The 17,220-nt window shown below is 40.4% G+C and overlaps 1 protein-coding gene across 9 annotated transcripts in view; it reads left to right on the top strand.

Annotated features, from left to right (window-relative positions):
- Positions 1-17,220, top strand: part of LOC115575337 (potassium voltage-gated channel subfamily C member 1-like) — a 115,399-nt gene that overhangs the window by 71,550 nt on the left and 26,629 nt on the right. Inside the window, exon 5 of one of the 9 annotated variants that reach the window (XM_030407324.1) lies at positions 1-1,709. The exons of 7 other annotated variants lie outside the window; for them this stretch is intronic. In XM_030407324.1, the coding sequence (XP_030263184.1) occupies positions 1-50 (50 nt within the window). In that variant the 3' untranslated portion in view covers positions 51-1,709. Of the gene's footprint in view, positions 1,710-17,220 lie in introns of those variants that run through there. One more of the 9 variants, XM_030407325.1, reaches the window with a different exon arrangement.

The following is a 17,220-nucleotide window of genomic DNA, read 5'->3' on the forward strand; positions in this document are numbered from 1 at the left end:
TAGAAATAGTATCGATTCTCTTCATTGACAGACAGATACCATTGGCCTGAACTGACTCTTGAATTTTGCTGAGAGTCTCATTGGTGTAAGGAGATATGCTGCGCCTCAACAGCGGGGAGTGCTCCCTCTTTCTCTCTTTCACTTGCTCTCCCTTGAGTTTACTACCAACACACAATTTATACCACTTTGATATATTCTCTCTTTTCATCCGATTTCACTCTATTTATCTCATTCACACACAGTTTGTTTTGACTTCACTCTCCTCCTTTCCAGTCAGTGATCGATGGCCTTAAGGCTAGTATTTAATCATTATTGGTGATCCAAATCCCCTGAGGCCACATTATTTTATTTTCTGAGTGCTACAGTTGAGCTACAATGGTGTCAGGAGGAGAGCCAATGATGACCAAGGAAACTAACCATTTTAATAAAATGGATTATATAGAGAAAGCAGAAATTGTGAATTTATAACCATGTAAACAAGGCTCTGCTCTCATCATGGGTAAACTAAGAATTATTGCCCTGTTTAATGTGACTATACTGTTTATTAATAGAGCTGTGTATCATCATTGACCGCCTAATCAATTAAATTCTGATTGGATTTGATTTCAGATTCAGTTAAATATCGATATTCTCAGCATAGTTTTCCTACATGACTGTTTTGATACCCATCAGTGTGGCGGACAGCCCTCAGATGTTTCCTCGCCAAATGGAAAATCCACCTACATCTGACGCTTGGCTGTCTCACATCCACAGAAAAAGCATACATTGACAGATTGAGCTCATGATTTTATTAAATTTTTATTATATATTATCAGATCATTCAAATTAAGATAGATTTGAATCATTTTTTCTTTAAAGCATTGCTTTATGTAACATACAGTTATAGCTGAGAGTTTATTCTGAATCAAAAACTATGTATGTCCACCTTAAAGAGTAACTCACTTGCGCCAGGAGAAATTCAAAGCTTGACAGGCCACTGTGCCTCAAGATGGTTGCTCAACTAGGTGCAAACGTTTGCTGTTCGGGGAAGAGGTTTAGCAGATGGTCCATTGCTGGGTTACCAGGCTGTTTTTATTTGTCAGAGGGATGGGGATGTTTTATCATGCACTTGCACTTGTGTATGTGCTCGTGCTTTTTTAGACTAGTTGTTCTGAGTTCTCTCAGCCACCATAGACATCTGTACTCATAAACTGTTTTAGTGTCTTAAAGATGGACTATGTCAGACTTTTATTTTAAAACATTCCAAAAACTTGAATAATAAAAAGAAAGTGAAGAAATAACAGTGGTGACGTTATGGCAAAAAATCTCTGTGTGCTGTGTTAAAAACGATGTTCGCTGAAGTTAGCATGCTAACCAGCTAGCCCTGGCCCATCCTGTCTTTTCTTATCTACCACACTGTTCCTCAAGAGGCGATATTCTTAGCATAAATATTGGCAGGATCAGCTAGTTAGACTCCTGGCTGCATGGCCAACAGAGCTAACTAGCTAAAGGCAGCTACATTTAGCAGCAGTTAGCAGTAACTCCAGTGATATGCTGGCCCTTATTTTCTTTGAGTATGAATTTGACAGGTGGCCAATTTTTAGGCTTATATTACACCTTTAAGCAGTTCAATACAACTTCAACACGCAAAATCAAAGAAGGTTAATTGGTAATAAAGGACATATAAAATAAAGGACGTCTTATTCAGCACTTATACTGTAATTTTTTGTCCCCTTTATGTAACCCTAACCCTCACCCCCCCCCCCCCCCCCCCCCCCCCCCCCCCACACACACACACACACATCTGAATAATGTCATAACTTTGCCATGTTTTTCATTCCATATATTATATTGTGCTAAGACTTATTTGTTTGCTCAGGTAAATAGATTTCAATGGTACATTTATACAGTATAACCATGGTATTATTTGTGCAGATTTTTATGCATGTGTCATCATTATAAATGTTCTGCATGTGCATCTCTTTATGCATAAACCATGGTGTTTTTGATGGTTAATGTATTCATCTGTGTGGTCTTTAATGTATGTCTCTGTGTTGATATGACATAGCAATGAGACTGTATATGTTTCCTTTACTGTCATTTGTGTTCATGTGTGCTTTTCATCTTTGTCTCTCTATCCTTTTCTTATCTCAGTTGTGTATCAGCTATGTCACATACATACATACATACATACATACATACATGTTATATAAATGTATGTATGTATGTATGTCAGGGCATGTGAGCGGAGCGTCGCGAGCGTGGAGCGGAGCATGTGAAATATAGTCGGAGCGCAGAGCGGGTTTTAATCCAAAGGCCAGAGCGATGGTTCCATTTCGCTCCAGTTCTGTTCCGATACCGCTCTCCACGAGTCTAGGGCATGCACAAATCCAGACTCACGTGTGCCTTCAAGGGTTAGCCTACATCAGAGGTCATTCGTTGAGAGATGGAGTTTGTAAAATATTTCGAAAAGCAAGCAGACAGGTCATATAGGTGCAACGTCAGGAATTGCTCCCTCTTTTAAATTTGAGTGAACGTGGAGCGATTTCACCGGAGCTGAATGAAATTTTAGGTGAGCGGAGAGCGGTCTTTGAGCGGAGCTGTCTGGTATAACTTTGAGCGATGGAGTGAAGGAGCGAACACCCATGTAAGCGGGTAGCGGAAATTCTCGCCGCTCAGCTCCGCTCACATGCTCTGATGTATGTATGTACGTACGTACATTTTAACCTAGAGTTTAATGTGTTGTAATGTCATATTGCATTTTCATATGCCAGTATTTGATGCAAATATTATTTCTTGACAATCTCAAATCCACATGTGGTTTCAAATGATAATTTCAATTTGAGGTGTTTATACAGTATTTGTTTGAGCATATCAAAAAAGTTTGTGTAGCATTCCAAATATCTAAGAATAATAATAATATAATTATGTTGCTGTAAACTGAAACACGTGTTGATATATATATGTCTTTGCATGCTGATTGCTGTTGGAATAGTATTTGCCCTGGTTGTTCATTTCTGTGTACACTTCCTTGCCTTCAAGACCTTCCCCAACTTCCTTCTGCCCTCCCCATTTTCCACCTCTTTCCTGGACCTCCTCGCACTGCGCTTTCTTCATCATTCGACCTTTTCACATCCCTCTATTGTCCCTTCCACTGCAGGAATGTCATGCAACCATTACAGTGATCACAGATCATAGCTATAACTCATAACCCAGATTGCCTGTGGTTAATACTGTAGCGTTTACCAGCAGGTCTCCAGATAATCTATATACAGTAAGTACTGATTTTGAATAGTAAGTCTGGTGATATTCTGTATTTTTTCCAGTCCAAGACCAAATCAGCTATGCAACAGGTGTTATATGCATCACAGCCTGATGATTTCTCTGTCCTATAGAGCTCCTATCGTTGTCCAGAAAAGACTTCAAACACTCCATTGAGCCACAATGTTGCATGGGGTGACATGTTCCTTTGTTACCATGAGTTAATTTTGACTCAACCCCCAACACACTGTCCTGCTGCCCTAAATACTCACTCAAGCACTAAATGTGGATTAGATACAAGATTTAACATCACAGCATCAGCACACCTTGCAGCCACTTCAAACATTACTAATGCAAAATAAATGTTAAACACAAGTACATAGAAGTAAAACAAGTATTCCCTTTTGATACAAATTGCGGTAAGGTGTGCAAATGTAGTGTTAAGTTGGAAGATGTATTGTACTGTGCCAGAAAAAGTATGCAATTGTAAGTCCCCAGAGGAAAATTTTACTGCTCAAAGGTTGCTCCTTTATGGCTATGGAGCCGTAATGGAGCTCAATGAGAGTTCTCATTTCAGTCTCATTGTAGTCTTTTTTGGTCTCAAACATTTCTCATTTGTTTCTCCTAAAATTCCTTAGGAGCAATAGGTGAGACTTGAGACTTTACCGCTTAAACCTTGCTCCTTTCCAGCACTGGGGAGACATTCTGAAACTTCATTGAGAGCTTGATGAGATCTCCTTTGAAACTTACAGGGAGCCCAAGTTGAGATTTTCTGCACCTGTTTCTCAGGAGAAACAATTGAGAAACAGGAGAAATCAGCCACAGCCTCACTTTGGTCTCACATAGCTCTCATAGTTGTCGGAGAAATGAATGAGATACTACTGAGATCTCTTTTCCAATTTTCATTTCCTCTGGGTCCAGTTAGCAAGGTCAGCAAGACTACAGTAAGATTTATATCAAACAGGGACAAATGGGCTTGGAGGGCCATGGACAGCAAGTATCAAAAAACAGACACATTGATTTTGGTCTTTCTATGAGTTTTTTTGACAGTAAAAAATATGCAATAACACCAGTCTCTTCGTTTCACAAAGGTAAGTTCAATTTGTCATGTAATTGTTAGATCTCTCTATATAAATGCAGTTGTGGGGCTGACAGGTCCTTTATACATTTGATAACTCTAGTTAATAACATTGTTGAACATACAGTATAGTTTCATCACAACATCCTGTATCACTGGTACCTGAGCCAGTTGCATTTCTTTATATTGTATTACTTCATTTTAACCTGGTGAGAAGTACAATACATGCAGTATGGTATCACCATAGCATGCCAAACAATAGATTTATTTGAATCATTTTAAATAAAATGTTCACTCAAAACTCAGAACTAAAAATTCTGGAAAGTTATATATTAAATTAACAAGCCTTGTTTAGTACTGTACAGTAATTGACTTCCTGTCCAGAGACAGTAGTTCCTAAGTCAGTTGTGGTATGAGCATACATAAGCTTACTCCATCCTATTCCTCCTCTGCTTCTACCTCCTGTTTCCCTCCTCCTCCTCTTCCACCTTTCCCTATCATCCTTTACACTTCTCTCCTTCTCCTTCCCCTTCCCCTTCGCCTTCCCCCCTCCCTCATGTCTCACCATCCCATTCTAACACTGGTGTATCCATCCCATCCTCAGGCTATCCTCCACAGTCTCTTCCCCTGCGTTGTGTTACTAAAGTCTAACTGAGTGGAGGTATGTACAACAAATCACTGCCACAGCACAGCTAACATGCTGCTAAACTGTGAGCACTCACTAAGCTTCTTGCTGTGGCTTCTTGCTTTGGCTTTGAGAAGAATCCATTGGAAATCACAGTTTGACTTTTGAAAACACAGAACAGGGGCTAAAAAAATCTCACTGGTTGATGTAATCAAACTACTTTATCGTATTAACTGTTGAGCTGAACAACTGGCTTAAAGTGAAACTCTCGCCAAAAAGCAACCTAGGGTCTTTTTGTGAATGTACCCTAGTCAAAAGTTTGTTTAAAAGCATAATTATGACAAAAGCGCCACTTTTAAGATTGACCTTATTTTCGTTTTCGGGTCAAAATCATTTTCAATTGAGTGTTAGGGGCAAATGCTATGTTAGCATCAAAATCGCTATTTTTAAAACACTAAGAGGCTCGACACAACATTAAACTTTGCTCGTAGTATCACCGGGGTCTCTACACATGAACTCGAGCATTGAGAACATTGTTTGTGTACACAGAGTTTACGAAAAGTGGTTTCCACTCGCCACCATTCTGCCAGTCAAGGAGTGTCGATCTCCGAATGTGACGTAACATGGAGGAGAGTTAAACAAACTCGAGCTCATTCACAAAAAGACTCTAGGTTGCATTTTTGCCAGAGTTTCACTTTAACATAAGTAGGATCATGATGTGATGCACTATTTAAAACTGTTTTCAAATGCACTAAATAGGCCATTTTACCTTCCTCTTGTCTTGCCCTTTCCAGCCAGTTTTCAGATTGTATTTGGTTTTCTCTAATTCGACTCTACTCATCCAGACTAAAGGGTAACTCCACCAATATTCCATATGAAAGTGGTGTACAGGTGTTGGGTAGTACAACTACATATGCGAAAAAGTAGTTTAAAGCCTGCTGTGGCTCTAGAGGAAGCTGCATGAAATCTGATAAAATGCCTCCTGTGATGTCAGTCAGTGGCGAAGTAGCATTGTGGGTAATTTAGGCGACAGGTTTTGAAAAGCAGTCCACTGGTCTCGCATTGCACTCCTCTAACACTTTTGGACTCATTCCGGACAGTTTAAGAACAAATCAATTCAACAGACAGACATCACCTTTTTATTTCACACATTATTCTTCCTTTCCAAAGCCTGTGGCATGCTACAAGGTTGTTCTTATAACAAGCAGTAAAGACGCTGATGTAGTACTCAATGCTGCACCAAAATAATTGCTGATATCTTGGAATGTAGGGAAACAGTTAAAAATTGGTCCCGTGGATCAAGTAATGTGAGCAGTGAGACAGGAGTCAATTCAGTGCCTGTCAAAAGTGTATCTGACTCCTCTTTACACCAACCTTAGTGTCCTTATTCTGATTTTTAGTGTTTTAGTGTGTGTAGTTGTAGCAAGTTTGGAGAGCATAGAAACAACACTCTATAAATGTAACCTCCACCGATCAACAGCATTAAGGGAGACCTTTTCTGTACTAAACACTTTACAGTGTTTAGTACACTTAGTTAGACTCTGGTGTCAAGTTAGGCTCCTGGTGCAGGATCATCCCTCACACTACTCTTATCGAAAAAGTAATCACATTGCTGTAAAACCGCAATGCATTACTATCTTGTGCAGTAAACGAATAAAGCCAGTAAAGACATTATGTCAGTTGAAGCACCAGAAAAATACAAGATGAAGTAGCTTCAAAGGCCATGAGAGAGACACCAAGCACAGTAAGTGTGATCAGAGCTGAGGCTGCCTGATGCTGCATGTGCTGCAGTGCAAACTGCAGAGAGGCTCTCATTAAAGATGCTAAGCACCTTTCTGCTTCACTTTGTGTACACTGAGAGCCATACTAGAAGCATTAACTGCATTTGAATCTTTGAAGCAATGAGACATATAAGTGCTGATCAATATTGTGATTTGCCTTTGTTTGTCTGTTAGTAGTAAACGTTGGTCAGGCAGATCTCTGTTTATAATCAGAATCATCATAATCGCATCATCTATGATGAGAGCAGTCCTGATCAGGTAGTATACCAAAATCTTTAAGTTGCTGCTGCGTGTTAGAAACTGTAGGTTGTTGATTCCAATCATTCCAACACTGCCACTGCTGTGTGTGTGTGTGTGTGTATATGTGTGTGTGTGTGTGTGTGTGTGTGTGTGTGTGTGTGCTGGCATGCATGTGTGTGTGTGTGTTCTAATCAACTTAGAGCCGCAGTGCTGCTGATTTATTCCTGTTGTTACAGCTATTCAAACAGAGTAGAATGTGTGCTGATACACAGTAAACATGCTCAAATACACAAACACACACACACACACACACACACACACAAGGCATATCTAAAGCCAACATGTCATTGGTCATTGATTTCAGAATGCTATTCTACGATCCTATCCCATGTTGACTACTTACACACAAAGAAAATGGTAAGGTGTGCACTTTAACTGACATGTGACACACACACACACACACACACACACACTACATTGAATAGCCAGGTCCTCAGAACATGATGACCCAGATCTGTTGCTGTAGTATGCGGTACCCAGAATGCCTCCTGAGGTTTAAGAGAGCTTGTCAATGCCCATTAAGTGAAAGATAACTCCACAGACATTATGCTTAGTATTCGATATACTGTGCCATAATAATACAACCCTGATTCCAAAAATGTTGTGATACTGTGCAAAACATACATTTTTAACAATGTGATAATTAGCTTATTCTTTTTTTACACAGATTCAACTGAAAACAGTAAAAAAGACAATACATTCATACAACTTCATATACGCTTATTGTAAATTAGAGAGCAGCAACATACAAAATAGAGATGCACCGATCGATCGGCAACCGATCGCAATCGGCCGATAATGCCCCTATCGGTTTTGATCGGAGTTCTCAAAATAGATCAAATCAGGCCGATCAGATGACGTTTCAATATAGAGACAGTGCATTGACTGCATGTAGGGTGGGAATTTCACGGCGGCCATGGCCGCTGTTGCCCCGCACTTTGGCCTTGATGCAGCGTGAAAAAAATCTCACCGTACGGCCACAGTGGCCTCTGTGCCCCTGGCCCGGTCAGCGTAGCGGGCTTGCCTTTAATTACAGCCACCTGAGTGCACAGTAGTCACTCACAGTAACTTCAGTGAGTTCGCGGTTCGTGCAGGTGGAGTCTCATCATCACGAAGATCTCACGTGAAAGCCTCTCAAACAGCAGCAGCGTCTCAAAACAGAAGAACGAAACTTACAGCACAGCGAGCGAGCGCAGCCGGTTTTGACATGATACGTAACTGACTTATGTGGTAGGATTTAGTCCGGTAAAGTTGGAAATATATTCACAGATTCGAACTTCCCGGATCAATAACTCATAAGTGAAACCTTGTTAAAACACAAACGACGGCTCTTTCCTACCGTAGTGAGGTAGACAACGAGCTACAACCGTATGTTAATCAAAACGAGCGTCTGGACATTAACTCTGGTCTGTATGGTCAGCCAGCTGTGAGACGAGGGCGCAGGGACCGTCTACAAAGTGCAACACCGAAAAGAGAAACTACAAAAAATTCAATAACTTCACTATTATTCAGAGTGTAGTGCCACCAAAATCACTCCACACATCAGTGGTCTCCTGCTGTTATTCTACAATTTTTTGTTTGGAAAAAATGTGCTTTGCCATAATTCTGGGGAATTTCTATTGGGAGAAATATTCATTAACACTAATATTCAGTGTGGTGTCACAAAAATCACCTCACCCTAACCCTACTTAACAAAAACTACTTTCTAATGTAACTTTAACTTGATTTTGGTATTAAAAAATGTGTTAATACATAATCCATGTCTTATTATAAATTAGGATGTTATGGTATCAGTCTGAAAGGTAAATCAACAAATTTTACTCAGTGGCCTTTGTGCCCTGTCATGTGGCCTTGGTGCCCCTGAAAACAAAAGTGCAGGCCAAATGGACTTGCCCCTAAAATGACAAAATTCCCATCCTGACTGCATTCCCACTAGTAAGCTACAGTTACTCTATGTAAGCTGAGTCCAAGTTGTCTCTAAGAGAGTCTCTAGAGCAGTGGTTCCCAACCTGGGGTCCGGGCCCCCCCTAGGGGGGCGTCAGAGATCGCAGGGGGGGCACACAACTTTGTCTGCTCTGAGGTTGGGAGGTTTCCAAAATTATATTTGTGCACATTAAATGTATAAAATCCCAATAACACACCCAACTGGATAATCAAATGTCTGTATAATCCAAATTGAACGTATTTTTAGTATTTTTAAATTCATTAAGCTATTTATCACCAACACCCCTATGAGGTAGGCAGGTAGGTAGGTAAACTGTGTGTGTGTGTGTGTTTTTGTGTGATACACCTGATGACACAAAAAAGGAAGAAATGTATCAATATACATTGTAAAACAAGGAGAATAAGAGCAAAAACCTACAACTGTTGTTTATTTTTGTAAATAAAAGTTTGTAATTAATCACTTTATTATTTCAGTGTATGCGGGTTGGGGGGGCCTGGCTTGTCTTCGACACAGGTAAGGGGGGCTTTGAGGAAAAAAGGTTGGGAACCACTGCTCTAGAGTGTGAAATATTGCACATTGCCTCAGCCTGCAATAAAACGGTGGTCAATTCATGATACTTTCTCATCTCCTAATTTTTATACATCATAATACAATGTCAATGTTGTGTAAGAAGAATCATTAATTAGATATATGAAAGTTACACAAGACACCAACATAGAAGAATTTATGGATTTGACACTGTGATCGGTGATCGGCAATATCGGGATCGGCAGATACTGCTTTTGGTGATCGGTGATCGGCCCCAAAAATCCTGATCGGTGCATCTCTAATTAAATGCAATAACATTTGCTAACATTACATGGGCATGACAGGATGCACGATGTAAAATCACTTTCAGGATTTGCACCTTCAGCAAAATGCATTTAATTGAGCAAATGTACAATATTTATAACATACATAAGCACACACTTACACTTAGAGCTTAGATCTGGCCCAAAAAAAATCAAGCCTGACCCGAACCGAGCCGACCCGAGCCTGTGCAGTGATGCCAGTAACGCGTAATCACTCTAATCTAACCACTTATTTCAGTGAGGAGTAATCTAACGCGGTAATATTTCCGAACCACTAATCAGATTAAAGTTACTTATTCAAATCACTGTGCGTTACTATTATTTTTGTCATTTTCCTTAGTAAAAATATATATTTTTGCTTTCTTCTTGCGTCTCGGGGAGTGACGTCACGTGCGCGAGAAGTCACGTTTTCAGCACGAGGACACTCACTCACGTGTAAAACCACACAGCGGCACAAACAACATGGAGGGAGGAGAGAGATGCGCCTTTTGTAGCTGAAAATACAGTCATTATTTTGAGTTATTAAAAAAAAAACACACACACACACAAATGCTTGATCAAGGGCCTGCACGACCCGACCCGAGGATATTGACGGGAAATATCGGCCCGACCCGGCCCGCGGCCCACGGTCCCGGTCGGGTCAGGGTCGGGCTCGGGCAGAGAATCTAAACTCTACTTACACTCTCTGGTGGGCACGTAATGCCGGATGAGAGACCTGTTGTCGGCGGGACGGTCGCAGACGGGCACATAATGCCGGCGGCAGAGATAAGAGCATGCACTGTCGGCTGGACGGGACGATGCAAGCCGGGGACGGAGAGAGTCGGTTCGGCCCCACTGACCAGCGTCAATGGACTCTTCAGATATCCAGACTTTACCTGGTGACAGTTGCTGTAACTATCGGGGGTAAAGTGGACACTGCAGTGACGGGCGATGGTGGTGATTTTAAACTCTTCACAGTAGTCCCTCTTGACAAAATCGATCCACCGTTTCCTTACGTTGTCGTCCTTAGGAAACTTAAATAAGCTAACGGCGCCGTTACCCTGCCCACTGTGGCATCCAGGAAAGATGCACGAGCGATGTGGAGGAGACACAGGGTTCTCCCCAGACGGTGGAACAGCGGCGCTGCGCCGCTATACCGCTAGGTCAGCGCCGCTATACTCCACGCGTGACAGTGACGAGCGTCTGTCCGTCCGTCCCCCGGTTGACGGCGATGAGCGTTCGTCCGTCCCCCGGCTTACGGAGTTGATGACCGTCTGTCCGTCTGTCCGTCTGTCCGTGTCTCCCCCGTGCTTTTATACCAATCTATGCATCAAACTCATGTCGTCCTTGGATAAGTCAAGGGAAGAGCTGACAGTAAAGTACTAAAGGACATCTCTACCTTGCACCCTCATCACAAAGGCTACAACAAGAAACAACTAGAAATCAATACCCCCATAACCCACCAACACATGATACACAAGAGTTTTTAATTACTCATCAACACCTCTCAGGAAGGGTTTGCCCTTGTGAGGTTAGACTGCGATCAGTTTCAACTCTTTGGAAACATAAGATGGATGTTGCATGAAGTGGAAGTGAGGCACTGATCTGAGGCCAGCATGTAAGGTCAAACTCAGAAATAGAACTTTGTAAAATTGCTTTATAAGAGAGCCGTTACTGTTTTGCTGGCTTTCTTGAACAGGATTGGTTAAACTAAGAGAAGAGTTTGCCAATTTGCTTTTACTGTTGACCTTGGGAAGCCTTTAAGCCATGCTTCTCCAAAATATCCTAAAGTAAAGTGTTTTAAGTGGTATTATTGTTGGTGCAGTTGTTGTAGAGACAAACGGATCGAACAATTACATACAGCACAGGAAAATATGTGAGTTCAGGGTTAGGGTTTCATTTAGTCTCTAATGAGATGTGAAAGCAGATAGAAATGATGCAAGGCTTCCAGCCTGACTGGATTACCAGTGACCCTTCAACTTCATAGCAAATTGAAACAATGTGGAGTCATTATTCTATAGCTATTACATTGTATAATCAACAATGACACATTAATGATATGTTCAAGTAAACAGCTTGTCTATTGCCAGTTTGAGTATCAAATCTCACGTCCTATAGGCTTGAAATCCTCTTTGTAAAAAAGGTTTACATTGAAAACAGTGACTGGGGTCATCTACAATGGTGTCCAATCATTTCATCTGTAATTACGGTTTCCAGTATCCACAACTTTTCCAGTGTTTTGTATTAGAGATGCACCGATCAGGATTTTTGGGGCCGATCACCGATCACCAAAAGCAGTATCTGCCAATCCCGATATTGCCGATCACCGATCACAGTGTCAAATCCATAAATTCTTCTGTCTTGTGTAACTTTCATATATCTAATTAATGATTCTTCTAACACAACATTGACATTGTATTATTAAGTATAAAAATTAGGAGATGAGAAAGTATCATGAATTGACCACCGTTTTATTGCAGGCTGAGGCAATGTGCAATATTTCACACTCTAGAGACTCTCTTAGAGACAACTTGGACTCAGCTTACATAGAGTAACTGTAGCTTACTAGCTACACATGAGATCATCGTGATGATGAGACTCCACCTGCACGAACCGCGGACTCACTGAAGTTACTGTGAGTGACTACTGTGCACTCAGGTGGCTGTAATTAGAGGCCAGCCCGCTACGCTGACCGGGCCAGGGGCACAGAGGCCACTGTGGCCGTACGGTGAGATTTTTTTTTCACGCTGCATCAAGGCCAAAGTGCGGGGCAACAGCGGCCATGGCCGCCGTGAAATTCCCACCCTGCATGCAGTCAATGCACTGTCTCTATATTGAAACGTCATCCGATCGGCCTGATTTGATCTATTTTGAGAACTCCGATCAAAACCGATAGGGGCATTATCGGCCGATTGCGATCGGTTGCCGATCGATCGGTGCATCTCTACATTTAATCATGACATGATTTGGCCTCATTCCCTGAGCGGAGTCCATCTGACAGCACAATGATAATCTACAAGTAATAATTTATGTGCACCAATGTAGCTATGACAAGGAATTACATGTAGACTGGGGTTTTACGTTTGTGTGTAATGTAAAACATGGACTGTGAGGAACGAGGCTGAGCACTATCAGTGTCTGACTCAGAGTCAGTTTCTGGCTCTGATGACTCAAACAGGTCGGGCTGGGTCCGTCCGATGATGCTGCTAGCTTCCATTGTTACTGTAGGTTACATCCTTGTACAGTACACGGAGGAGGCTCTCCTCCCTGCGTGGGCGTGGTTCCAGCGCCGATAACTGACACGCCCCCAGCGTTTCACAGCAGAGAGAAGTGCTTGTTTTTCCATGATTTTGAGAAATAATTTTATATACTTGGCAATTTTTTTAATCTTTCAAATTTGGCTCAGTGGTCAATGGTCAATGACAAATTTATTTCTGCTTTACACAGACTTTAAGGTTCAGGTAGACTTTAGCCTCACTTGACCATAATGCTGTCCCAAAAAAAAGTATGTCTGATAACTGAAGAAGACACTATTGCAGGTTAAATGAAATGTATATATATTCCTAGGCAGTGCTATAAGATAGCTATGCCAGGTGAAGATCCAAAATTTGAACATGTCAGTGAAGATACTATTCTTTTTACCTGTGTTAACACAAGGTTAACATTGACCCAGTGTGGCCTTAATATAACACCAATGTAATGCTGGAACTAATTCACAAATTATCCTTGAGTAGATAACCACATGACAGAATGGCTGTTTTGATTCAGTAAACCAAGAATTAAGACCAACACTGGGTCATTTTTACTCAGTATTGTGTGTTATATGACCTACACTTAATGCAACATTTTTAAATCAGTGTTTTTGTATTTCAGTGAATTTAGGCGTTAATCACAATGCATCTGCTAGAATAATTTAGATATGGCAGCATAATCATAGATTAAGGTGAGGCTGTTTGCTAGTTCAACTAAATTGGACTAAAATAGAGCTGCCTGTTGGTGACAAAAATACGATGGTGAAGTTTTCTATTGTAACATAGCAAATATGATAACAATGGCAGATTAACAATAAATCAATTTGCAATTAGTTTTTTTTATTGTTAATCTGCCACTATTGTCATATTTGCTATGTGACAACACTAAATCCTTGATTTAGAAATAGACAAAAACAGATTCTCCTTTCTAGCTGGTAACTTGAAGTTATGCTGTCTGTAAGATGACTGTTGCAGTAGCAGATTTCATTAGCTGTTGCAAGCTAATGCTAATACTTAAATGTGACCCTGTTGCAAACAACATCTCTACTGGCCCTTAAATGTTACATATGAGTGTTAGGCAGTAAATTAAGCTAGTTAGCCAACTTGCTGTAGTTTATAGCTGTAAGACACCACTGTGTATGATAATGAATATTGCTCTTACCATAGCGCCGTCATATTATGGTAGTTGGAGAAATCTTAACTTGGCTGGCTTGCCAGCCCTTATCACAGTTGCTGAGCTTCAATTGGGCCTTTGCTGGCTGGGGGGCTGGCGGTGTTATGGAGCAGTCAACTACCCCATTTATATTACAAGGTAAAACTGTGCTCTCATTGACAAGAATAAGAAGGTTGTGCTAATGTCTGTCTGAACATAGCCTTACCTCTTACTGTATGTCATGTTTGAGATGTTTACATCGTGTATGTTGTAAGATGAACAAGGCTTTAGTGTTAGTTCTCCTCTGACTGTTCAATAACTCTTTCAAAATAGGAATTCAGTGAAGTGTATCTATACCTTTGATTGCTAAACACATTAGGGCTCTTTATTAGCATCCCTATTTTGAAGACATGATTAATTGATTTAATTTGTGTCTGGATTGTTTTGTGTTGCTGGTTGCCCAGAAGCACCTCAGGCTTTGCACACTCAACATCAGGCAGCTTCCACTGAAATTGGAAGAACATTATTCGGTGAAATAAAACTCACAGAGGTTTGATTTTATTCTACACACCGACCCCACTGTAAACCAGAAAGTCTAAAATATCTCAGTCCTGAAGTTGTTTCAGGAAATACAACTCTGTCTGATGTCCTAACTTCATTCACTCCAACAAGTTGCATCGGCGAGACAGAAATAAAATTAGTGGAAGTAAACCCAGAGGCAGGTGGAGGCAACAATTCAAGTTTACTTTGGAATACCAGTTGAATGAAAGAAAAAAGTAAAATAAACGGTGCCATTTTCTCATAAAAGAGACTTCCAGATCTCATACAGTGTCTTGCAAAAGTATTCACCCCCCTTGAACTTTTCCACATTTTGTCACGTTTTAACCACAAATGTAAATGTATTTTATTGGGATTTTAGGAGATAGACCAACACAAAGTGGTGCATCATCGTGAAGTGGAAGGAAAATGATAGATGGTTTAACATTTTTTTTACAAATAGAAATGTTCAAGTCTTTCCAGAGATTCTCAAGTTGATTTAGGTCTGACTTTGACTGGGCCATTCTAACACATGAATATTCTTTGATCTAAACCATTCCATTGTAGCTCTGGCTGTATGTTTAGGCTCGTTGTCCTGCTGGAAGGTGAAACTCCGCCCCAGTCTCAAGTCTTTTGCAGACTCTAACAGGTTTTCTTCCAAGATTGTCCTGTATTTGGCTCCATCCATCTTCCCATCAACTCAAACCAGCTTCCCTGTCCCTGCTGAAGACAAGCATCCCCACAGCATGATGCTGCCACCACTATGTTTCACGGTGGGGATGGTGTGTTCAGGGTCATGTGCAGTGTTAGTTTTCTGCCACACATAGCGTTTTGCATTTAAGCCAAAAACGGTCTCATCTGACTGGAGCACCTTCCTCCACATGTGTGTTGTGCCCCCCACATGGCTTGTGGCATACTGCATGGCTTTGTTTCAACAATGACTTTCTTTTTGCCACTCTTCCATAAATGCCAGATTTGTGGAGTGCACAACTAAACTTGTCCTGTGCACAGATTCTCCCACCTGAGCTGTGGATCCCTGCAGCTCCTCCAGAGTTATCATGGGCCTCTTGGCCGCTTCTCTGATCAATGCTCTCCTTGCCCAGCCTGTCAGTTTAGGTGGACGGCCATGTCTTGGTAGGTTTGCAGTTGTGCCAAATTCTTTCCATTTTCAGGTGATGGATTGAACAGTGCTCTGTGAGATGTTCAAAGCTTGGGATATTTTATCATATCCTAATCATGCTTTAAACTTCTCCACAACTTTATCCCTGACCTGTCTGGTGTGTTCCTTGGGCTTCATGATGCTGTTTTTTCACTAATGTTCTCTAGCAAACCTCTGAGGCTTTCACAGAATAGCTGTATTTATACTGAGATTAGATTACACACAGGTGGACTCCATTTACTAATTAGGTGACTTCTGAAGGTAACTGGTTGCACTGGATTTTTTAAAAGGGTTTCAGAGTAAAGGGGGGTGAATACTTTTGCACACCACACATTTCTGTTTTATATTTGTAAAAAAAATCAAATAAAACCATGTATCATTTTCCTTCCACTTCCCAATTATGCACCACTTTGTGTTGGTCTATCACATAAAATCCCAATAAAATACAACTACATTTGTGGATAAAAAAAAAATGTGGAAAAGTTCAAGAGTGAATACTTTTGTAAGGCAAAATATGTATGGCTAATAATGGCTAATGTTTTTATTTTTATTTTGTATGGTTTTGCTTGTTGTTTATGATGTTTATGTTTATGTCACATAAAAAAATAAATAAATCTCAAGCTGCAATAATAAAACAGCCGGACCAATAGAGTGCCACAGGAATGAGTCCTTAAACTATACAAGTTGCATTTCAGGTTCATCTTTACATCAGTGGGTTTGTTTAAAATGGGTTTTTGGTTAAATGCCTAAAATAAGGTCTGTGGGCAAACTTAAGAGACTTTCATATTAGGGATGTAACGGTAAGAAAATTTCACACCGGTAATAGTGACAAAATTTATCACGGTTATTGGTATACCGCGGTATTTTCAAAATGTCTTCAAAATGCTGAAAAAACACAGATACACTGATAAATTGAAATAATTTCATTCATATTTAAATAGATTTATTATATATCAAAATAGTCCAAATCCAAAACCTTAACAAAACACTGAAAAATCAACATTTAATAAGTATAAAAGAATGTATCAAAACTGTGCAAAATAAACCTTAAATACGGTAGAATGAGATATATTGGCAGTAGCACTCGATTGTCCAGCAGAACCTCTCTGTGAAAAAAATGAATAGAACATGTCATTATTAATTATTACTGTCAATACTAAGGGTGCAACCAACAGATCACAAAACTCACAATTTAGATCATATCACTTTTGTTAGAAACAGGTTGGATAATTTTTTAGATCAAAACAAAAAGGATAATTGTTGAAAATGAATTATGAATACTCTATTTTGGCTCTCATGTCTATCTAGACACTTGTTACAT

This window comes from Sparus aurata, chromosome 23 (assembly GCF_900880675.1).
Source record: "Sparus aurata chromosome 23, fSpaAur1.1, whole genome shotgun sequence".
In the NCBI taxonomy this organism is placed as follows: Eukaryota; Metazoa; Chordata; class Actinopteri; order Spariformes; family Sparidae; genus Sparus; species Sparus aurata.